The sequence below is a fragment of the Myotis yumanensis genome, unplaced genomic scaffold, assembly GCF_028538775.1.
Source record: "Myotis yumanensis isolate MYYU_CA2020_CCGP unplaced genomic scaffold, mMyoYum1.0.hap1 SCAF_2, whole genome shotgun sequence".
NCBI lineage: Eukaryota > Metazoa > Chordata > Mammalia > Chiroptera > Vespertilionidae > Myotis > Myotis yumanensis.
In genome coordinates, this window is record NW_027223753.1 from 70,591,055 (window position 1) to 70,615,658 (window position 24,604).

Sequence of the window (24,604 nt, forward strand, 5' to 3'; positions counted from 1 at the left end):
GTTTACTTCAGTTCTTAATTCTTTTAGGCAGATGAGTTATGTTTTCCCAGAGATAAACTTTATAATGTTAACCTGTCAAATTTGATAAAATGCAGGCCAAATGGCTATTCTATGAATCAGGGTGACAAGTTTCAAAGTTCATGCTGATTTCTGGGATTCTTCTGCAAGATCAACCCAAAAGTAAACACTTTTTATTGATTAAAGTTCTGACTACAAAGCCATGTCAGTTTCTCTGTGAAATAAGGCAGGGCCTGACTGAATAAACAAAAGAGAAGCAGTAAGAAGTTTGTCTCTTTTTTCCACTTAACACCGGTCATGAGATAACTTGTGTTTCCGTGTCTGGACATTGCTGACTGGTCACAAGATAACTCAGGTTTGCACTTACATTAAGTAATTTTAAAACTCTACATTGCTTTCAGATCTTAAAATTACTTACATTAATGTAAGTGCAAACACAAGTTATCTTGTGACCAGTCAGCAAGGTGTTAAGATAACAGATGTTAATAAAAAGTCATATGATCTGTTTAACTTATGAATTGTTTTTCAGATTCCTGGGTAGTAACTTACGGATACTTCCAGTACACAACACAGTAAATGCTATTGATCTTATGTGCACTATAGCTAAGGTGAGTTACCTACGGAAAATGACACATACATATACACAGGCATATACTTTGTTCTTGACTTCAAATGTACCCCCTCTTGAGCATGATTGACAAATACTCTGCTTTAGTTTCCCTCAGAGAAACTGCTGTTTCAGCGTGCAACCCTTCCCCATGCCTGAACTCAGCCTCTCAAGTCTTTTCAATTTATTTCTGGTAGCCACTACCAGAAGGACTCATTTTGGGCCAAAAGAGTATTTGGCCATAAACACACTGTGTTAGCCATATTGGTTACTTAAATTTACCATCAAATTCTAAAGTATAAATATTGGTCAGGTTGTAGTTATCAACTGTCAGAGTGCAAACATACTTTTCATGCTTATCCTCCTGTGTGAAGTCTGCCCCCAACTCCTCTAGCAGTTAGGCGTTCCTTACTCTTACACTTGGAAGAGACCTCCATTAAAGCAGTTCTTACAGTAGTCTACATTTTGGCTTGCATGTTTGGAATTCTTTAAAGACAGAGACCAGGTATCTATTACACTAATGAGTCATATGTTGTGTTGAGCACACAGAAAGTGATCAATACTTGAATAATATAAATAATGTTGCATATTTTTATCTTTTTCCAGATCACCTCCAAACCATACATAGATAGCATCTGCTACAGAATGATAACAACTAAAGCTTACATCATTGAGCAAAGTCCTGTTTGGAAAACACTTCAACAGATAAATCTCAGTGACTCATTTAACCCAAATTAGAGTATCAATTATAAATGTTCTTTTGGAAGATTATTAAAATTAGACTTGTTGAATTATAATGTTCAAATATATATTTACTTTAAAGATTTAAAAATAATAAAATATATACAATTATAAAAGTGATTTTATTTTCAAGAGTTTTGTTGAATAATTCCTTTAATGTTCACAAAAAATTGGAGTGATATTCAATTTATCACTAGGAATTCTAAAATGTAACACAGCTTCAAACTGGAACATAAAGTGCATCAGCATTTTTATAAACTCATTATAACTATACGAATGAAGGCAATTCAACTACATTTTATAAACTTATAATACAAAATTATTAATTTGTATTGAATTTTAACAATAGTATTTATTATATATGGGCATTCTTTGTCATGGAGATTATCTTTTTGAAACCAAATACTATTCATCCATGTGTCATTACAGAAACAGATGAGAAAAGCTACATTTATTTTTCTATTGGCGTGTTTTTTTCTATTGGTGTTTTACAGAAAAATTTTTGTGAAGGTATTAAATCATAATGAAAAACAGTATTTTACTAATTTTTATTTAAGAGATGGAGCTTTCACTTTATCCCAGTATTTTCTTCAGAGGTAGACTTCGTTTTTATTTCAATGAGTTCTTCTACTCGAGCCAGAACACTTTCAATCAAATCAAATGTGAAAAGAGCTGAATGTAGGACCTGCAATGCCAAGAAATTTTAGAGTAATTAAGTATGCATTTAAAACAAAAGAAGTAAAAAAACAAAAGACCTCAAATGGATGTAGCTTAGAAAAATTTTACATCTACCTTAAGCTGCATTTCGGGAGGCATATTAGGCATCTCTTCTCCACCTACAGTTACAGAACAAAAATCTTTAGACCTCTGGACTTCTGTAAGAGAAAAAAAAATCATGTCATGTTTTTAATCTTAAAACAACTCTCAGATCTCAGTAATAAATCAATAAGCTACTTTCATCATTCCATTACTTTAAAAATATGTCCTTTATATAAATTAAGTCTTAGTGTTTAGTATCTCAGGGAATGCTTAAGTCAAGCAATTAGCAAATAAAAATATCAAAATTCTGTAACATGTTTATTTAAGTGGCTAGGATTATTTTGGCATGTACAGGATGAATGAAAACTTATAAATTTTTTTCTTCGGTATATAATCAGAATTATACACTAAAAAAGAAAAAATCTAGTAATGTCTATAGAAACATTACCATAGCTATATGGAAAAGATCACAAAATTATTGTAGAATTGCCGGCTTTAAAAAGTAATCCTGGACCTAAGATTCTTTTTCGTAATTTGTACAGATTTATTTGGGGGGAGTAGGGAGACGGTGGAACAAACAATACCAAAAGAAATACAATGATATCCAAATAGAAATACTTGTAATACAGTTAGATTCTAATTAGGATTTGAGATTTTAAAACCAGAATATGTTTCAGTTTGGTTTAAATCTTTGTTAATCCCATTTCAGTGTTAACTGGCTTATAGTTCTGCTAAGAATAATTTTAATTATAAATAAAATGACTTAGCTGTCATGGTTCCTTGTTTGCTATAAATTAGACAAGTACAAGATTAAAAAGATTTTTATTTTCAATATAAATTGCAGTTTAAAAAAATGACTAAATTGTTAGACCTAAGCGAAAATGAAATTGCACATTACTAACCTTGGTTATTTTCTTGACTATTTTTAATTTCTGCTTCATAATGTGCTTTTGACATGTTAAGTCCTGTATGGAGTGGCTTTAAGAAATTATTCTCAATCTTTCCAAGTTCTGTCCATAATCCAGTCTGTTCAGAAGAATTAATGAAAGAATTAGTTATATGGTTCAACATTTACTGATTGCATATTATTAAATACTAGAGGCCCGGTGCATGAAATTCATGCACGGGGGTGGCGGGGTGGGGATTCAGCCCAGCCTGCACCCTTTCACAATCCGGACTCCTCGGGGGATGTACAACTGCCATTTTAGGGGGAATCAGGCCTAAACCAGCAGTCATACATCCCTCTGGTAATCCGGGACCGCTGGCACTTAACCGGCTCGCCTGTCTGCCTGCCTGCCTAATTGCCCCTAACCACTCGCCTACCTGCCTGATCACCCTTAAGTGCCTCTGCCTGCCTGCCTGATCGCCCCTAACCACGCGCCTGCCTGCCTAATCACCCCTAACCACTTGCCTGCCTGCCTGCCTGATTGCCCCTAACTGCCTCTGCCTGCCTGCTGGATCGCCCCTAACCATTTGCCTGCTTGCCTGATCACCCTAACTGCCTCTGCCTCGGCCCCGCCCGCAGCTTCGTGCAGAATGACATCCGGAAGGTCATTTGGCTGTCCAGTCTAATTAGCATATTATGCTTTTATTATTATAGACAGATGTGTTTGAGAGTTGGAGAAACAATTAATCACATGATCCTTGCCTTTCAAGGTAGAGTTTACTGTTTAATAACACATTGATTACTACATCTAGTATTTTATGTGAATACCAATCAAAACAAAACTTTACTTTGGTTAGTACATTCAGTGCTGTACCACTTGGGCAGTTTTTGGTTCTGAGATGGGTAACTTACAAGTTTTATCCATGAGAAAGTTGAGGACAATATACATGGTCTAAGACATTTCTCTTGCCTATAAACATTCCCACAATGACTACATTATATATCTCTTCAACTCTTGATCTTACAGTTGATACCCTTGTCACAGATCTAGTTCTAGAAGATTCTTTTCTTTCCTTGTTGATGGAAAGTTTTCTAACATAAATCTGATATGGACATTCTTATTGTTAAGTGCAGATGGAGATTTTACCTGCCTACGACAGTTTAGGTTTATTTGCTGTTACATATTAGATTTTATTCCAAGAGCATTTCTTCCCATAGTACTAAAGGTGGAGAATCATTAAGTTCATTGGTATTATTAAATTTCCAAGCACTCTTTACAAAGGAAAATATCTTAGGCAAAAAGGTTAAAAAAAAAAAAAGGAACCTTGGAAGTTCTGGTCAAGATGGTAGCATAGGTAAACACAGTACTTAAATCCTCCCACAACTATATCAAAATTACAACTGTATTACAGAACAACTATTCAGAACTGCCTGACATCTAGTTTAATAGAGGTCTTACAACTAAGATTATAAAGAAGCAGCCACATTGAGACTGGTAGGAGGGGTGGAGAATTGGAACGGTTGGCCCCACACCCGTATGTAGCAGATAAAAATTGGGAGGGATATCTCGGCTGCAGAGGTGCTCCATGAATAGCAAGGGGTCCCATACCCACACAAGCCCTCCCCTCCCCCCCAGCCCAGGGTTCTAATATCAGGAAGAGAAGTCCCCCTAACTTCTGGTTATAAATACCAGCAGGGATTATAGCTGAGTGAGATGGAAAGGCTGTTGGAGTCCCAGGTGTTTCTCTCAAAGGGCCTGTGCATAGACTTATGTGGACTCACTGGCTCTAAGCTCCAGTACTGGGGCAGCAGCTGGAAAGTGCCAGGGACATACGGGAGGAACTGAATTGTCTGGCATAAGGGCAAGAGCTGGGAGAGGGCAGTATTCTTCCAGATAAAAATGCTGGCAGAGGCCATTGTTCCTTTTCTGAGTCCTTCCACCACAGAGCCAACAAGTAGGCTGGCTCACACTGTTTGCCCTACTCTGGTGATTCCCTGACACCCTGCTCCACCCCACTTGTGGGCCCACCCAAGCTGTTTCCAGTGGCTTTTCCATATGGGCAGCCTGTCTTGGCTCATTTTTAGAGTTTCCTATAAACTCTCAAACAAGCAGCATCTGCCCTCGGCATGCCCTGTACCTCTTGCTAAGTGGTCCCAGGCCTGGCACTAGGGGCAGTAGCCTTGGTTAGTAGCTTGGCTTCTTGTGGGCACCTCCATTCCTAACACAAGTAGCAGCCATCTGCAGATCACTTTGTAGCTCATGCTGGGTGGTCCCGGGCAGGATACAGGTGGTGGCTGATCTTGGTCTGCACCTCCCAGGATGCTGAGAGCCACCTCCATAACAATACACTCAAGAGGCAGATTCAGTGGGCACCACTGCTCAGCTGATCCTCCACAATGGTTGTAGCCAATCAGCCTGGGGATAAATCCCTCCCATTGATGTGCCAACAGCAAACAAAGCTCAACTATAACAGAAAGGTGTACACAGTCCATATGGGAAGGGGTGCTCCTGGAGTGTCCAACTTGGGTAATCGGGGACCCTGTGCCACTGGACCCTACAGGACAACTACTATATAAGGCCACTCTACCAAGCCCTAGAGATATAGCAACTCTATCTAATACATAGAAACCAACACAGGGAGGCTGTCAAAATGAGGAGACAAAGAAACATTTCCTAAATGAAAGAACAGAATAAAACTCCAGAGAAAGAACTAAACAGAATGGAGAAAAGCAACCTACCAGAGGCAGAGTTCCAAACACTGTATAAGAATGCTCAATGAACTTACAGGAAGAATAGATGATCTTAGTGAGAATATCAACAAAGAGATAGGAAACATAAAAATGAAACTAGTAAACACAAATTAAAGAACCAGTCAGAAACAAAGCATACATTAACTGAAATGAAGAATACATTACAGGAAACCAAAAGTAGAGTATCTGAAGAAGAGTAGCAAATCAGAGATTTGGAAGACAAGAAAGCAGAAAACATCCAATCAGAACAGGAAAAAAAATCCCCCCAAATGAGGATTGTGTCAGGAGCCTCTGGGACAACTTCAAGTGTACCAACATTTGCATTACGGGGGTGCCAAAAGAAGAATAGTTCAAGGAACTGAAAACCTATGTGAAAAAATAATGATGGAAAACGTCCCTAACCTGGTGAAGGAAACAGATATACAAGTACAAGAAACACAGAATCTTAAATAAGATTCAAAGAGGCCCACACCAAGGCACATCATAATTAAAATAGACCAAGGTTAAAGATAGAGAGAATCTTAAAAGCAGCAAGAGAAAAGCAGTTAGTTATCTACAAGAGAGCCTCCATATGATGGTCAGCTGATTTCTCAATGGAAACTTTGCAGGCCAAAGGGATTGGCAAGAAATATTCAAAGTGATGAAAAGCAAGGATCTACAATTAAGATTATTCTATCCAGCAAAGCTATCATTTAGAATCAAAGGACAGATAAAGAGTTTCCCAGACAAGAAAAAGCTAAAGGAGCTCATCACCACAAAACTAGTATTAGAAATGTTAAAGGTCTTCTTTAAGACGGGATGGGGGTTAGGGAGATAGGTTAAAGAGGGATTAAGAAGTACAAATTGGGCCCGGCTGGTGTGGCTCAGTGGTTGAACATCAACCTATTCCCAATCAGGGCACATGACTAGGTTGCAGGCTTGATCCCCAGCAGGGGGCATGGAGGAAGCAGCCGACTAATGATGTTTCTCTCTCATTGATGTTTCTATTTCTCTATCCTTCTCCCTTCTCCCAGTCTCTCAAAATCAATAAAAACATATTTTTTCAAAAGTATAGATTGGTAGTTACAAAATAGTCATGGGGATATAAAGTACTGAACAGGGGATAAAGTCAATAATCTATCTAATCTAATAAAAGACAAACATGCAAATTGACTGTACCTTCGCTACACCTTAAGCCATGCCCACCAGCCGATCAGAGCGACTATATGCAAATTAACCCAACAAAGATGGCGGCCGGCAGCGACAGAGCTGGAGCGAGCAGGAGGCTTGGTTGCTCCAGTGATGGAGGAAGCCAAGTTTCCTGCCTGCCGCGGCTGGCTCTGAGCTCCACTCAAGGCAACGAAGTTTCATTAAAGAAGATGAATAAACACCAGATATCTGCTTTCAGCCGGCCATGGCCACAGAGCCGGAGCGAGCAGGAGGCTTGGGTTGCCCCTGGCGATGGAGGAAGCCAAGCTTCCCGCCCTCCCTGGCCAGCTCTGAGCTCCACTCAAGGCTACGAAGTTTCAATTATAGAAGGTAAATAAATCTCAGAATTAAAAAAAAAAAAAAAGAAAAAAAGGAGAGGCTGGGGGCTTCTGTTGCCAGGGGGTGTGGCCAGCCTGAAAACAGCCATCAGCTCCTCACCTAGGCTGGCCAAACCTCCATGGGATGAGGGTCCCCACTTGTGAGGGCTTGATCAGCCTGCAAACAGCCATCAGCCCCTCACCCAGGCTGACCAGGCACCCCAGCGGGACCCCTACCTTGATCTGGCACACCCTTCAGGGGAAACCAGCCAGACCCCACCCATGCACCAGGCCTCTATCCTATATAATAATAGGGTAATATGCAAACTGACCCTAACAGCAAAATGACTGGGAATGACTGGTCACTATGACACACACTGACCACCAGGGGGCAGATGCTCAATGCAGGAGCTGCCCCCTGGTGGTCAGTGCGCTCCCACAGGGGGAGCTCTGCTCAGCCACAAGCCAGGCTGACAGATGCCAGTACAGCAGTGGTGGTGGGAGCCTCTCCCGCCTCCTTAGCAGCGCTAAGGATGTCCGACTGCAGCTTAGGCCTGCTCCCCGCTGGCAAGTGGACATCCCCTGAGGGCTTCCAGGCTGCCAGCGGGATGTCTGATTGACAGCTTAGGCCCAATCCCCCGGGAAGTGGGCTTAAGACAGCAGGTGGTCATCCCCCAAGGGGTCCCAGACTGTGAGAGGGCACAGGCTGGGCTGAGGGACGCCCCCCAACGAGTGCACAAATTTTTGTGCACCGGGCCTCTGGTACAGTGGGGCCTTGACTTATGAGTGTCCCACCTAACGAGTTTTTCGAGATTCGAGCCATCTCTCGGCCAATTTTTTGCTTTGAGTTGCGAGCTAAAATTCGGGTTACGAGCCAGCTTCAGATACCCCACCGCTAGTTGGCGCAGCGAACGTCACAGTGAATGCCACAACATCAGCCCAGCATCACGTGTCTCACTCGTAAACTTTAAGATTTGACATACGAGTAATTTGAGTTACGAGCTCCGTCACGGAACGAATTAAACTCGTAAGTCAAGGCCCCACTGTATATATACAAAAGCCTAAGGGACCATTACAACCTGTCGCTATGACAACCACTGACCACCAGGGGGCAGATGCTCAATGCAGGAGCTGACCCCCTGGTAGTCAGTGTACTCCCACAGCCAACCTCCTGTGGCCCCTCCCCCTGGCTGGCTGGCACTCCTGATCGGCCCGATGGAGGGGAGCTGGCTGGGCTACCTCCCATCATCCCTCCCCATGGCTGGCCTGGCCCCGATGGGTCCCGATCACTGGCCAGGTCAAGGGACCCCACCCATGCACGAATTCGTGCACCAGGCCTCTAGTATTGTAATAACTATGGTGTCAGATGGGTGCCAGATTTATTGGGGTGATAACTTAGTAAGTTATATAATGTCTAATACACCTGAAACTAATATAATTTGTGTGTCAATTGTAACTGAAATATAAAAAAATTATGCATATTACCTCTTTATTATATAGGATAGTTCTGAATATTGTCACCATTTACAATTTGAGATCAATAGTTCATCTGAAACATGGTTCTGTATATTTTATTCCTTACTATTTTTCTTCTAATAAAAATATTTGAGTGCAATTTTATACATGCTGGATGAGAGTTTTGCAATTGCCATGAATTTGAGATAAAAGGTATCTCAATAAAATTCATTCTGAAAATAGATTACTAAAATAATTTGATTGTAAAACTTAACAATTTTACAGACACTGGGTGCATTTAGCTCCACAACTAACTATATATTATATTACTAAAAAATTAAACGTACAATGTTAGCTCTTCTCTGGTAACAGTTGAGCTGACCATTAAACACATAAGAGATGTTGGTAAGCAATACACTGAACATCTCAATCTTAGTCCTAACCAATTTGTCATTTCCCCTCCATTTTCTCACATTGTTCTTTGTAACTGGCCACAAAATTGGTTTCAATACCCATAACCTTTATTAAAAATCTGAATAAGCAACCTGATGTTTTCAATTATACTGTATTCCATTTTGTAAAAATTGCTGGTCTGACCCATTAAACTGATTTAATGACTCATTAATATTTTTGGTTATGATCAGAAGTTTGAAGAACATTGCTCTAAGTTACATACCTATAGGAGAAGTTGCTGAGTGAGAGTTGTCATTCTTCAACTTTATTGGATGATGTCAAATTACTCTCCAAAAGTGATTATATCTATTTGCTTCATTGCTGTTCCATATCCTTATCTATGGTATCTACCTTTTTAACATTTGCCATTCTGATGGGTATGAAATAGTATTTCATTGAAATTTTTATGTTTATCAATCTTTTTGTTGTTGTTAGTGCATATTATTCTTGTCTGTTTCGGTATTAAAACCGAAATCTATCTTTCTAAATAGACTCAGAACAACTATTCTTTTTCTAGCCTTTGCAACATTTTATATAAAATTTGAGTATCTGTTTCTTGAAATTATGGTAAAATGATCTGACCTTGTGATTTCTCTTAGACTGCTTATGCCAGTTTTAAATTATATTTTCTAAGGTATTTCATTTCACTGAAGTTTTCAAATTTACTGATATGTTTTCATGTATTTTTTTAAAAATATATTTTACTGATTTTTTTTACAGAGAGAAAGGAAGAGAGATAGAGAGTTAGAAACATCAATGAGAGAGAAACATCGATCAGCTGCCTCCTGCACACCTCCCACTGGGGATGTGCCCGCAACCCAGGTACATGCCCTTGACCGGAATCGAACCTGGGACCTTTCAGTCCGCAGGCCGACGCTCTATCCACTGAGCCAAACCAGTTTGGGCTTCATGTAATTTTTATACTATTTTTTCAATCTGTGCTGTATTAATAATTATACTCTTTTTAATTAATATATTGTGTCTTCGTGAATTTTTGAAATCTTGCCAGAAATTCATTAGTAACTTTATATTCTTTTCTAAAATAAGCATTAAAGCTGGAAACTTTTTTCTAAGTACCACTCTTAGCCATATCCCACAAGTTTTAATATATAGCATTTCATTATCATTCAGTTAAAAGTTAATAATATTCTTTTGTCATATACAACTATCTCATAAAATAGATTTTATTCATAATTCATAATATATAGAGGTTCTCAAGCTTCACTAAGTTAAAATTGCAGATTTCTGTGCTTTATCACAGGCTTTGATTGATAAGATTTGGGCTGAACTCAGGAATTTGCAGTTATATATACATTAAAAAATACCCAGGTGATTTTGATTAGGAACATATGCTGAGAAACAATGATCTAGAATGGCCCTGTCCAATGCCAATGAGGAACTAAATTTTTAATTAAAATTTTAAAAATTAATTTAAAATCTAAATAGTTATATGTGGCTACTGTCTACTATATTGGACAGTGCAAATCTAGGTCTTTATTAAGACCTTAGTTGTTTTTAATTGCAGTAATTTAATTCATAGCCCATAACCATAAAACTTAAAACAAGGTAATAAAATCATGTGCCAAAATTAGGCTAAATTGCCCATTTTGTTCAGCATAATTCCACAATCTTTCACATGATGAACAACAGTAGTATTTTTAGAAGTATGTAGGAGTGAAGAAGCTATGGAAAAAGAATATTTTCTCTTTAACATTAAGGGTACTAGATCTTTTAAAAAACTACAAAGAAAATTTTAAAATTTCTTTTATCAAATGTTTAGGAAAAAATAACTTAATATTTTAAAGTTATAAGGATAACAATTTAAACTGTTCACAAATACTTGCTTTTAATTTTATACCAAGTAGTCTCACTGATGAAATAGTTCTGAAATCTTTTCAGTTATAAAGCTTAACTATATATTCCAAAATTCACTGCAGCCTATCTTACAAAAGGAAGACCAGGCAGTTCTACACCACAATGAAATTTATTGCCAGAACAAATAGGACCTTGCAAAGGAGAAAGGAGGGAAATGCATGAGACCCAGTTTCCCCCTTTCTCCTAATTTGTATGTGACTTGTTATTTATGAAGTACTATTGTAGAACTTCTAACACTTGTAATATCAAGTAACATTTATCACCTTAAGTAATTTGGTTCTGCAAATGACACAAAAAGGGCATGCTTTAATCTTGGAGAAAGAAACAATTTAAATGAGAATCCAAAATATAGGTTATATAGATTATATGCATATATGCCAGATATTTAGTTTTCCTAAATAAAAAGCATATATGCACACATTGCCTAATTGAATTTTTTAAAATTCCTGATACCTGTGGCCTTTACAAACTTATATTGCCTCCCTTGTCTTTGTTTTCTTTCTGCATATTACAATCACAACTTAAGAAAAAGAATGGATGTAAGCAGGAGGATTGGAAAGGATATGAGTAGAAAATACAAAGGTAAGAGATATATGTATTATAGGCTATGTATTAGAATATTATTGTAATTCAAAACAACAAATCCAGACCTGGCCAGTTTTCTCAATGGTTAGAATATCAGCCTATACACTGAAGGGTCTCGGGTTTGATTCCTGGTTGCAGGGTCAATCCCTGGCCCCAGTCAGGGCACGAGTGGGAGGCAACCAATGGATGTGTCTCTCTCACATTAATGTTTCTCTCTCTCCCCCTCCTCTCTCTAAAAAATCAATGGAAAAAATATCCCCACTCCTTGGGTGAGATAAAATAAAAATAAAAAGACAAAAACAAACAACTAACCCATATTTAAAGACACCTACCAAATAAGAGAGAACATTAGGTATAAAAGCTAAGTTGATTTTACCAGTAGAGATGGAGGTTCAAGGTTCAAAGTGTAGGAGAAGGTGCCTATCATTTTATGCGGAGAGATAAATAGGCATGAAATAGTAGTATGCAGAGGGGAATGACTTATTCTTATTATTAAAAGAATAAGTCAGTTGACAGTGACCCAAAATAGCATGAAAAGAAATAGATTATCATTCAATTATGAATCACGTTTTGTACTGAATGATTCTGTTCTTATTTTTCTATACACCTTTTGAATTGCTTTTCAGCTTTTCATCTGACTAGTTACCTTCTCAGCACACTTCATTGCTCAAAAATAGGTTCTGGTAGGAGTCCTTCTGAATAGAACTACCCACAATTCAGAATCACTAGAATATCTTGTTTCCCCTTTAATCAAAATTTCTAAAAACTCAGAAGCTGTCAGTTTTTAATTAACAACAGCAAACAGATTTGCCTCTCATTTACACACATGACCTATTGCACTGGAAGAAATGCTTCCATAGTGAACAGCCTCTTACACTGCCTGAAAGATGTCAGGTTTCCATCATGGACTGGGTTTTTTTGCTAAATTCCTTGGTATGATAATTCTCATGGTAACTTGCATGGAAATACTTTGGAATATTTGACCCCTAAGAAAAAAATTTAAAAACCATTAAATAAGAAAACAATCTTATAAGCTGGTTATACCCTTTTCTTTACCATATATGTTCAAGCCAAATAAAAGTGAGGCATGACATTGCACAGTGCTAAACTGCTGCCTTCCCTGTCTAGGCAGAGGCCCATATGCTGACCCTGTGCTCCACGTGTTATAATCTGTCAACTCTTATTCAAGAGGATTTTTTGTCTTCCAGTCAGGCAAAGCAGATCATCTGTAGGTATGGCCTTTCTGGATTATGGAAAAGTAAAAACTTATACTCCACCCTAAGGGTACCTTCCTGCCGGGAGCCGGTCCATCCTTGCTGTTTCAAGGGACCTGGCATATATAGCATACTGTTCTTAATATGTTTGCTCCCTTTAGCGCCATGTGTTTTAACCAAGGTCACCTCTCTGAGAAAGGTTGTTTCCCCAGGTGGGGATCTTTCCCTGAGGTTAGGGAGGGGATACAACCTCTTAATTAAGTGCCAGGCGGGTAGTTAAGCTACATAATCTTTACTCCCTGGAATGGAGATAAGAAACGTCCTAACCTTTGTAATAGAAATTGACAGGATTAAAATCGGCTGGTATAAATACGGATGTAACAAGACAATAAACGTCAGATCCTAACCAGAACCTAGCCAGAGAACATGGCAAAAGATCCTGGACAGAACCTGGCTACAGAACTTCACTGGAGAACCTAGACAGAACATGGCAAAAGAACCTGGATAGAACCTGGTGACTGAACCTGGAGAACCTGGCTGGAGAACCTAGCGAGAGAACATGGCACCAGAACTTGGTTGGAGATCCTGACCAGAACTTCGCTGGAGTTCCTAACCAGAACTTCGCTGGAGATCCTGACCAGAACTTCGCTGGAGATCCTGGAGGGAGAACCTCGCTATGCTGATGAACTGAAACCAGTTTCCATGTCATTCATTCTTCGCCGACTCCGTCCACACCTTTGGGGATCCCTGGACCCGATGGGGTTGGACCCCAACAATTGGCGCCTGAACAGGGACCCTTAGGTAAGCCCCCCATTCCCTTAGGTAAGCGCCCTGCACTCGGGACGGATTGGACTCCACCGTAGGAAGAGGGTGGATAGTCTTCGCCGACTCCGTCCACACCTTTGGGAACCCCTGGAACAGGATTCCCCTAGGTAAGCCCCCCCATTGAGAACCCCCACACTCGGGACGGATAGGACTCCACCAGGGTGCTACAGACCCCCCTATAGAGGATAAGTAGGGTAAGAAGGTGGATAGTACAGAACTTAGATTGAGAAGATGTGCCATACTGAGTCCAAGAAAGAAGACTCTGTATTGATCTTTAGATTGAGAAGATGTGCCATACTGAGTCTAAAGAAAAAAGACTCTGTATTGATCTTTTCCATGTCATTCCTTCTTCATTGACTCCGTCCACACCTTTGGGGACCCCCTGGACCTGCTGGGGTTGGACCCCAGCACCTTCCTAAAGAAGGGCCTCCACCGAGGCTGAATTTTACTTGTTATATTTTCTACTTCCAGCAGAAGCTCCTTTAGCAGTTAGTTGTGATTCAAAGGTTCTGGCCACTAGGTGTGTCCTTATGCAACTTAACCTTCCTGTACCTACATTACCTATGAAAAGTGAAAAATAAAGAGTGCTTATAGTATTGTAAAGGTAAATGATACGCAGCACCTGGTCGGAATAGTGTTGCCACTGGCAGTGGGGAGGGAGGGCTGTGGAGTAATGAGGTCAGAATTAACTGGGAAGGGAAACAGGGAACTTCATGTGATGATAGCAATGTTTTATCTTTGATAAGGATTTGGATAATATAGATTTATTTGTTAAAACTGGTGAATATACAAGTAAAATCTGTGCATTTGATTTTATGTACATTTTAACTCAAAGAAAAACTATAGGCAGATATTTTACTCTATTTAATGAAATACATGCTGAAATATTTAGGGGAAATTATGCTAAAGTTTTCAGTTTACCTTGAAATACATAAAACATTTTAAGAAACTGATGGATGGATACATGATAAAAATAGAGTAAATAAGTAGATAAATCAGGGATCACTGTAACATCCTTTCAACTTGGCTGCATGTTTGAAAAACTTTACAATGGTAAAATAGAAAAAAATCACCCCCCAGTACGTAGTAAACATTAGTCAATGAGAGCAAATAATTATAGGGTGTCCCCAAAAATGTATACACACTTTACAGCTGGTAGCTCAGTTGATATTTCTTTCTTTTCAGATTTAACCCATTGGAATGAATAATTATTTAAAATGTGTATACATTTTTTGGAGAGACACCCTGTATTTTGTCCTGACAAGGGATGATGAATAGGAGGTCAAATCACTGAATCGACTAGATTTAATCAAAAGAGAAGCAAAATGCTACTTTTCTCATAAACTGTCATTCTAAATGATCATTTATTTAAATTAAAAAAAGAAACTAAAAAACTCTTTGGCATCTTATCTACAATAATAAAATCAAAATATGCTAATTAGACCAAATGACCTTCTGGACAACCACGCTGACACCCAGTGGCCCCAGGCCAGCCAAGGCAGGTGTGATGCGATTGGTCGGGGGCCCAACCACTGCCCCATGATCGCCCCACAGAGGGAGGCCCAGGCCACTGGCCGGCAGGGCGATCAATCAGGGGGCTCCACGATCACCCCAAAGAGGGAGGCCCAAGCCACCAACCAGCGGGCTGTGGTGGGTGGGCAGGGCCTCCGTCTGCAAGGGAAGCCCAGGTTCCAGGTGCCAGAGGGAAGCTGGTGCTGGCAGCCGGGGGAAGGAAGGCCTACTCTTGCATGAATTTCATGCATCGGGCCTCTAGTATAAATATAAGTCAATTATTTTCACTTCTTTTATTACTTCCTAAAAAAAGAAACAGATTAAGAACACATGTGATTCAGGTAGCTAAAGTTAATAGACATGACACACAGGGAAACCAGCTATTAGAATAGAGTAGGTAGAAAGAGAGAAGATAAAAAGCAAATATAACTTTAGTGTATGACAAATCTCCCTCAAATATTTTCTTATTTCTTGAATATCTCTAATGATACACTATTAAAAATAAATACAACTTCCTACACATTATCCAAAAGGTGCTGTTAACAGATTTTAGTGCTAAAAATGCTTTATTTTTTCAAGTCTAATGAGGGGACATCAAATTATCAGATGGTTTTATTTTATACAGCTCAGACTGAAATCATGACTTTTAGGTGGAGGCAACTGAACAAGATACCCAAATAAATATATATTGAGCTCAAGAAGGTTAGTTGGCTTAGGACTTCCAACTTATCTAACTACCAGGTCTAAGCAGTGCTTGCAGCAAGAGAGCAAAGGTACAACAGAAAAGGAAAGGGAAGCTGGATGTGGGGTGGTAAGGGCTCTTGGGAATGAACTTCAGGTTTCAGAACAATTGTTGGCACTTCCTCCAGCCTCTGTAGCTGGGTAAGAGATGAAATATTGGCTTAAGTGGATATTGATATGAAAATCTGAAACACTTCTTATATATTGTTAATATACTCACAGTTTCTTTTTCAAAAAATTCACTTACTTGATTGTCATTTTCATTATCTTTGATAACCAAATACCTCAATAAATTTAATGAAGCCATTATCCTGTTAATTAAAAATATATGTGTTACAGTACAGTTTTATAAAATCAACAGCAATTTCAATGAAAAAGTAAGCTAAAACTTTGGGTATATTCTTATAATTATGCTTGTCATTGAAAGCACAATTTACCCTTGAACAATGCAGGGGTTTGAGGTGCCAAACTTTGCACACTTGAAAATCTGTGTATAACTGTATTCCCTTCATCATAGTTTACTCTTGTTCTCCAAGTTCAAAAAATACAGCTGTGAAAAATATTATTCTTTTTTCTCCCAAGGAAGCCTTATTATCCTTAATATTTGAGAGTATCATCTGTTGCTTCCTGAATTTTAAGGTTCCATTTATAACCACTTCTCTATATCCATGTGAGTATAATGTAAGTGACATTACATGTTCTATATGAAAAACATGATGTCCTAGAAAACAAAACAATAAAACCTAAACACATAAGCTTTGTATAAGTTGTATAAATATGCTTTGTAGTTGTAAATGTCTATTAGCTGTACTGGAATGCTGGGTACATTAAAGGCACAAAATTATACTGTTGGTCACACTTCTGGAAAGAAGGGTTGTTTCATTTTTTTAGCAAGGATGCACGATCTTTATTTTTAAAAGTTGTATTAAGTTTATTACACAAATTTGAATAAATAAAAAGTGGAAAAAGAGTTTTTAATTTTGTTTTTACATAATGCCTAATCACTTAAATATGAAAATCTTTATGTACTTTTATAAATTAACCATAGATAACATAAAATCATAGGAAGATATGGTTTATTACTTCTCAATTTACTATGTGAACCTTAGTAGTCATCACCTCACCTATCTGAGTTTTGCAGTAGATCTGTTTCAGCACCCTCTGGGAGAAAGAGTACCAAATCTAGAAGGGAAATTAGCTGTGGTCCTGTAAACCATTTGTTGTTATGTGTTCTCTGTAAAGCAAAAGAAAAACTGAAAAAGGCTTTAGCAGCTTGATAAATGTGCTTTCTAATACCTTCATACTACAAAAATAAACTATTACACATTTAAAATATATACTTTTTAACTTTAATTTCCATTCTGTCATTTACTATTTCCAGACACCTGGAACAAACTCTGCCAGTTTGTGAACACTGGTGCGTTCTTTTTCTCTCTCTTTTTTATATGGAATCACTGAGTGTCCACAAACAGATGAGACTTCAGTTTCCATTACTATTTCAGAAGTGTACGGCAAAACAAAAAGAAATCATGTTATCAGCACAAAGAACACAATTTAAATCTATAATCAAGGAAGCTTCAAAATTAAGGTTAAAAAAAAAAAAATAGACTGTTGAACCTCAGAGGGAAGGCAGGGGAGGGTGGGTGGGAAGAGATCAACCAAAGAACTTGTATGCATATATGTATAACCCATGGACATAGGCAATGGGGTGGTGAGAGCCTGGAGTGGGGGGGGGGGGGGGGGGGGGGGGGGGACGGGAGCAGGCTGGAAGAGGTTAATGGGGGGAAAAGGAGGACCTATGTAATACTTTCAACAATAAATATTAAAAGAAAAAAAAAGAAATAGTAGAAATGAGAAAAAATATATACCCTAATACTAGAAAGAAAAAAATCCATAGGATGAAATCCGTATTAATGTATTCCACACAAAAAATACATCCTACAAAATAAAATAAATTAATAATTTATACCTTAGCTATGCTCTTACCTTTAATGATATGTCAATTTGATTTTTTATATTTTGAATAATGAAGGCCTCCACACCTGAGTGATTACTTGTATTCAATAAGCACCTTGAAAGCAAAATTACAATGCATTTGAAATTATCCTGGATTGCATTATAATGCTGACACAAGTTTTACAAATTCAAATGGGCCATGTATTATATCTAGGAATACAAAAACCAGTGAAGACAATTGGCAAGATGATTAACCAATTACAAACTCACCTATTACAGTTATTGCTCTGACTAGCAAATTCTATTTGAACGGATCTTTCTAACAAGAAATTTCTATCAAATCAAATTTGAATCTTTTTATGCATTTAGTTGCAATGATTTAATACGGCAAGAATGGGAACTAGCACAATCACCTAAAATCTCCCCAAATTATTCCCTGTGAAAGTACACTACTCTGGTTAGACTAATTAATTGCAAAGAAAATAATTCAATCTGACTAGCTTAAGGAAAAAGGGGGGTTTCTTGGTAGGAATACAGGTATGACTATGCATAAAGAGATTTCATAAACCTTCTCTGACTCTATCAATAGAAATGAAGAAAAGATAGACTTAAGAATGTTAGTTCTGGCCAATTCCAAAGAAGACTTCTTAGCACTTTAACAATGCCCAAATCTATTTTTAACTTAATTAATTTTTATTACATAGGTGTTAACAAAATAAGATCTGCAGGCCAAATTCAACGTGCTGTCTGTTTTATTGGAACATACCTACCCTCAATACAAAGACAAAATTGAGCAGTTAAAATAGAGACTGACCCATAAAGCTTATATTTACTATTTGGCCTTCTACAGAAAGTTGACTCTTTTTCCTTTATCTTTCTTTCTTTTTTAAGAGAAAGAGAGAGGGAAACATCGCTGAGAGATACACACACAGTCTGACTGGGGATAGAACTTGCCATCTTTTGGTGCATGAGATGATGCTCCAACCAACTGAGCCACACCAGCCAGGGCAAAGTTGGTTCTTTAACTCAGATGGTTACTTTTACCCTCAAATAGCACTATTAATAAGCTCTACTATTAACTTAAAATGAACAGCCTGTCATTGACTCCTGAGCCATTAATTTCAACTGTGAGTAATGGAAATTATTGACACATGCAGGAGCCTTATCAATTTGTTTAATCTTTTAAGTCCTTTTTAATTTTAGAGTAATTTAATGAACTGAATAAAATATATTATTATTCATGTAATATATATGTATGTACATATACTAGTATATGTATCCATAATTTTTAATTAACCCTTCTCTATCCATCACAGATAAGAGAATTATTTTAATACTAGAGGCCCAGTGCACGGATTCATGCACACTGAAAGGAAATTAATTAGAAGGTGGCTGGTGAGGCAGGACTGGGCAAGATGGGCCAGACACGCCCTGGAGCCAACCTCCTGTGGTCCCTCAGCCTGGCCTGCGGGGATCAGGATGAAACTGGCAGTCCAACATCCCCCAAGGGGTCCCGGAGTGCAAGAGGGCACTCTGCAAAGTTGCTGTCACTCAGTAGCTCCTGCATTGAGCATCTACCCCCTGGTGGTCAGTGCATGTCATACCTACTGGCTGGTTGGCCGGTCGCTTAGCCTTTTATATATATAGATGACTTCCAAGTAGAGTTGAATTACATTTAAAAAATACTAAAATACTATAACCTGGATTAAATGGCATTAATTTGATTTTTAATCAAACACACACTTCACAATTAACCATTCTTGATACATACCTAAATAATGTATATTTGCCTTGAGAATCCAACTTGTTAATATACAGCTGAAGCATAGCTAAACCCTTTTTCCTCTAAAATGGAAGAAATAACATTGTTACATAAGCTGAATAAAGATTAAATTGTTTATTAAAATTGCTTATTGTAACTCATTATTTAGTCCTAAAACATTTACATACCAATGTCTCATCAGGGCAAAGTGTCATTACTTTGACTAAGCCCTGAAAATAAAAAAAATTTTAACTCAGATGTGAATAGATTACATTGACAGCAAAGAAACAACTATATCATCAATGATAGATACTAAAAATTCAGAAAAGTGAGAGTAGGAGATTTAAAAATGAAGTAAATTTCCCCCCAAGCCTATCATCCCATTGTTATATCTATAGGAAACTAACTATAATCCATTTGGTTAAGTGAAATTGAGTGCAGTGTTGCAAAGTTGTAAATTTAGAAGCGAATGCTAATTTTCAATTACGAGTTGAGTAGCCAAAAAATGATATCAAACATGCAGACATATAATCCATTATTAAAAATTTTTAGGCTTCATATATAACAAAAGCCATGGAAGAAATAGTGGAAGAACAAGTGGAAGAACTAGTGGAAGAATAAGTCTCTACATTAATATCTAAGGACCGATAACAAACAGTACTAGGCAAAATTTATCACAGGAGGGAAAATAAAACGTCCTTCTAGTAAGCAGTCAATGTATGCCTTGAAGTCTTGAGGACCTCAGTTATGATAAAAGTAAAGGAGCTTCACTTTCCAAAGTCCCTAAAAAAACAAAGTTGTTCAAGAAGAAAATATGTTTTTCTACTAGATACTAATGCTGTCAACTATGGTAGCCACCAGCCACATAGAAGTCATTTAAATTTAAATTAATTTAAATTACATTAAATTTAAGATTCAGTTCCTTAGTCATACTAGAAACATTTCAAGTGTTCAATGAGGCTAGTGGCTTTCATACTGTACCACACAGATAATAGAACACTTTCACCATCACAGAAAGTTCTATTGGACAGCATGGCACTAAAGTTTTCAAAGGATATTGAAAAGAAGGTGGGAGAGGAATCTGAAAAGATCTTTACTTTAATTAAATTTAGAATAGGGAAGGGGTTATTTTTAAGATTAGAATCCACATTTCACTTACCTGAGGTACAGTAAGAAAACTCTTGATTTCTAAGTACTGGTGAAGTAGACTATTGTCTTCCATTCTCAACAAACTATTCTCCAACAGATCCTAGATTAAAATATATGCATACATACACATATGGTAAAGTCAACAGCTCTATTTGTTGACATGACTATGTAATTAAATTATGATGGGTGCAAACAAATCTTACCAGTCCTTTGGAGAAAACAGACTCTTCTGTTCTGGAAGAGAATATTAAAATTTACTGACATGATTTTCTACATTTCTTTAGAATGATTCTTCATTTTAGGAAAAATAAACCAAAAATTGAAATTTAAAAACTTAATTATCTCAGGCTCTCAGTTCTTATTCGAACCCTGCAAGGAGTTAGAAGTTATGTTTTTGGCTCAATGACTAAACAGTTTGGAAATCTTAAGGTTCACATCTTAAGTTCATACATACAGGATGTCCCCCCCAAAATTTAATGTGGTTCTACTACATTTTGAAAATTGAATGTATTTTAATAAACACTGCTTTTATAATTACTCAATGAGTATATACATTTTTGGGGGGACACCCGTATTCTCATTGTATGAATATAACAGAAACTAAGTGAAAAGAACGTAAAATCTTGAAGACATAGATTCAGAGTTAATAACCACTTGTGCCAGGAGACCCTTGGAAAGTCCTGCCTTACAGGTCAAGGCTTTGGTTATTTGCCATGTTACAAATTTCCCTTCTGGGAAGAGATGGGATTGATAAACTGTCACTACTATTCCAGGAGGATAGTACTGAAAGGCCCTGACTCATCTCAAGAGATAATTTAAACTTGTTATAGGAAAAGAAAACAAAGCATAGAGTTTTGCGAAATTCTTAAATACCTGTTACTTCATAATTTTTTAAAGAGAAAGTCTTGCTTCTTAGAATCTCAAATGAAAAAAAGTTGCTGAATGATATCACTATCAATAATCTAAGTTTTAACAGGTGGACTCAAGACACCTCCTTCCTTTTGATGCAGTTCAGATTGTATCCATGAAGCAAAACCATGGATTAACTGCTTTTATTGACTATTCCTCCTTAGATAGAGAAGGCTACAGTGGAATAAAGGTGTTTTAATTAGCCAACTTTTGAAATAAAGGAAGAAACTTCAGAAGCAGAAGATTGGAAATCCCCTTTTATGATAATATTTTTATATTATCCTGGGTTTAAAATGAAAGAGATTTTGATGTAAAACTTTTTTGACTCATTTCTGTCTCTGTTGTGCATATCTGCTTCATTGTTTTATAAAATAACCAATTAATTAAAGTTTGGTAAAGAGAAGGTAGTCTCCCCTGATCTTGACAAGGACTATTTTAGTACTACTACTTAATTCTGAGATGCCATGCATATGATCTTACCTTTGCAGAAAGACTTCAATGTGCCCCATATTAAATTGCAAAAGGTACGATGGGCTAAAATAGGGAAGAAAAAAGAATATACACATGAATGTGCATGTGTTTTTTAGAAATTTTACATATATACTGCTATTTAGAGATAAGGGTTTTAAAAAAAATTTGGGGTAGGAATGGGCAAGGGCAGAGCAGGAACTCCCTACCCTGGAGGGAAATCAAATTAAAGTAAGGTCATTAGTGTGAGTCCTAATCCAATATGACTGGTGTCCTTATAAAAAAGGGAAATGTGGAAGGACATGAATACAGGGAGAGTGCCATATGAACACAAAGGCAAGGGAGTAATGTATCTATCTAAAGCCAAGGAACATCAAAGATCACCAGCAAACCATAAAAGCTATGTGAGAGGCGTGGGGCAGATTCTCCCTCAAAGCCCCCAGAAGAAACCAATTCTGCTCTTGACCTTGAACTTCTAGCCCTCAGAACTGTGAAATAAATGTCTGTTATTTTAAGATATCCAGTTTGTGGTACTTTGTTATGGTAGCCCTAGCAAATTAATACACATACATAAGCCATTTTGGTGGTACAGTGTGATTGAGAGTATAGGCTCTGGGGTCAGACAGAATTGTTTGAATTCTACCTTTCCCTCTATGGTATTGGGTAGTATCTTAGCATGTTTAATTAAGCCTATTATTTTAATCTATAAAATGAATAATGCTCTATTTCATTGTGCTACTATACAGATTAGGTAACGTATATAAAGCTGTTAGCACCATGTTTAATACATGGTGAACATGCGAGTGGTAGCCATTATTGTAATATTTACATACAAATAAATCCGGGGTATAGTCATACATAAATATATAAATGTACACAAAGGAATACATCCAAGGCATGTAAGGCATATAAATAATCCTTATTATGGACCTTAATGTCCAAAAGGTATATTATAAAACTAGTGTCCTGGTGCATGGATTCGTGCACATTGAAAGGAAATTAATTAGAAGAAATATTTTAGTATCACTATTCGCCCTTTCTCTGTAATAGATGTGTCAACCAAATTCACGAATGACAATGACAGATCGAAACACACACGTGTGATTGGTGCCAGCGAGAGCTTTATATGTATCACGCATGCGCGAATCAACTTAACTTTTTATAGATACAGAATAAACTAGCTTAATCAGACCTGCTTTCTGATTTAGCTAAACTTTTTCAAGCCCAGTGAAGCACCCCAACTTCTCTTTCAGGTAATTGTTAGCAACACAGCAGTAAATATCAACACGAAGCAGATTATTATTGTAGATCACACAGGGAGAACAAAGGGTAAAATATTTTTTTTAAAAAAGTATATATATGTTATTGATTTTTTTTTTTTACAGGGAGGAAGGGAGAGGGATAGAGAGTTAGAAACATCGATGAGAAAGGAACATCGATCAGCTGCCTCCTGCACACCCCCCACTGGGGATATGCCCACAACCAAGGTACATGCCCTTGACTGGAATCGAACCTGGGACCCTTCAGTCCACAGACCGACGCTCTATCCACTGAGCCAAACCCATCAGGGCAAAGGGTAAAATATTTAACTGCAGCAGTGTTTGACTATCTTCTGCGCAGTGAGAAAACCTAAAGTCGTTTTCAAGTTCCACCATTTCTTACTTCTTTTCAGTCGGGTCAAGTTTCTAAACTTTCTAAATCTCCATTTTCTAGCTGATGAAAAGAAAATAGGATTCCACCGAGTGTCCTATTGACCTACTCCAGTACTTCTGTGAGGATCAAATGAGATGAGGCACGTGAAAACGCTTAACAAAACATTTGGTTAAACTTTAAAATGTTTGCACCTGACTATAAAGCAAGTCGGGTTCCGAGGCTGAAGAAACTTCAAGGAGGCTAGCTGCTAGGGAGAGGAAGTGGGTGTTGCTATGTGATGTCATTACCCAGTGCCCACAGTGACCATTTCTGGGCTGGGCTGCATTTTGCACCATGGGGTCTTGGCAGTATTGGCTGCGATTCAGTGGAATATCGCTCGGGGTGGTGATGGGGTCTGTGTCCCACTTGGGGGAAGCTGAGTGTTGGTTTGTTGGCGCCAGGTCCATGGTGCCATTTTTTTAAAATGGCCAGTGCGCACCATGGCAGCTCCTGCGTTGAGAGTCTGCCCCCTGGTGGTCAGTGCCAGTCATGGCTACTGGTCAGATGGATGGACACAGCCTTTTATATATATACTAGAAGCCCAGTGCACAAAAATTTGTGCACTTGGGTGGAGGGGTCCCTCAGCCCGGCCTGTTGCCCTCTCGCAGTCTGGGACCCCTCCGGGGATGTCCACCTGCTGGCTTAGGCCTGCTCCCCGGGGGATCGGGCCTAAGCTGGCAGTCAGACATCCCTCTGGCAGCCCGGGAGCCCTTGGGGGATGTACACTTGCCAGCAGGGAGC

General features: G+C 38.1%; 2 protein-coding genes across 2 annotated transcripts in view; one reads left to right on the forward strand and one right to left on the reverse strand.

The window, feature by feature from the left end:
• CUNH1orf146 (chromosome unknown C1orf146 homolog) overlaps window positions 1–1,382 on the forward strand; it is a 31,679-nt gene extending 30,297 nt beyond the window's left edge. The window contains exons 5-6 of the mRNA XM_070403723.1: window positions 548–626; window positions 1,232–1,382. Of these exons, the coding sequence (XP_070259824.1) occupies window positions 548–626; window positions 1,232–1,363 (211 nt within the window). The 3' untranslated portion in view covers window positions 1,364–1,382. The remainder of the gene's footprint in view (window positions 1–547; window positions 627–1,231) is intronic.
• A 132-nt stretch (window positions 1,383–1,514) lies between these two features.
• Window positions 1,515–24,604, reverse strand: part of GLMN (glomulin, FKBP associated protein) — a 47,877-nt gene continuing 24,787 nt past the window's right edge. Inside the window, exons 9-19 of the mRNA XM_070405589.1 lie at window positions 22,184–22,237; window positions 20,998–21,028; window positions 20,805–20,894; window positions 19,834–19,875; window positions 19,655–19,728; window positions 17,914–17,998; window positions 17,052–17,161; window positions 16,175–16,238; window positions 3,028–3,151; window positions 2,159–2,241; window positions 1,515–2,051 (exon numbers count right to left, since the gene is read on the reverse strand). Of these exons, the coding sequence (XP_070261690.1) occupies window positions 1,935–2,051; window positions 2,159–2,241; window positions 3,028–3,151; window positions 16,175–16,238; window positions 17,052–17,161; window positions 17,914–17,998; window positions 19,655–19,728; window positions 19,834–19,875; window positions 20,805–20,894; window positions 20,998–21,028; window positions 22,184–22,237 (874 nt within the window). The 3' untranslated portion in view covers window positions 1,515–1,934. The remainder of the gene's footprint in view (window positions 2,052–2,158; window positions 2,242–3,027; window positions 3,152–16,174; window positions 16,239–17,051; window positions 17,162–17,913; window positions 17,999–19,654; window positions 19,729–19,833; window positions 19,876–20,804; window positions 20,895–20,997; window positions 21,029–22,183; window positions 22,238–24,604) is intronic.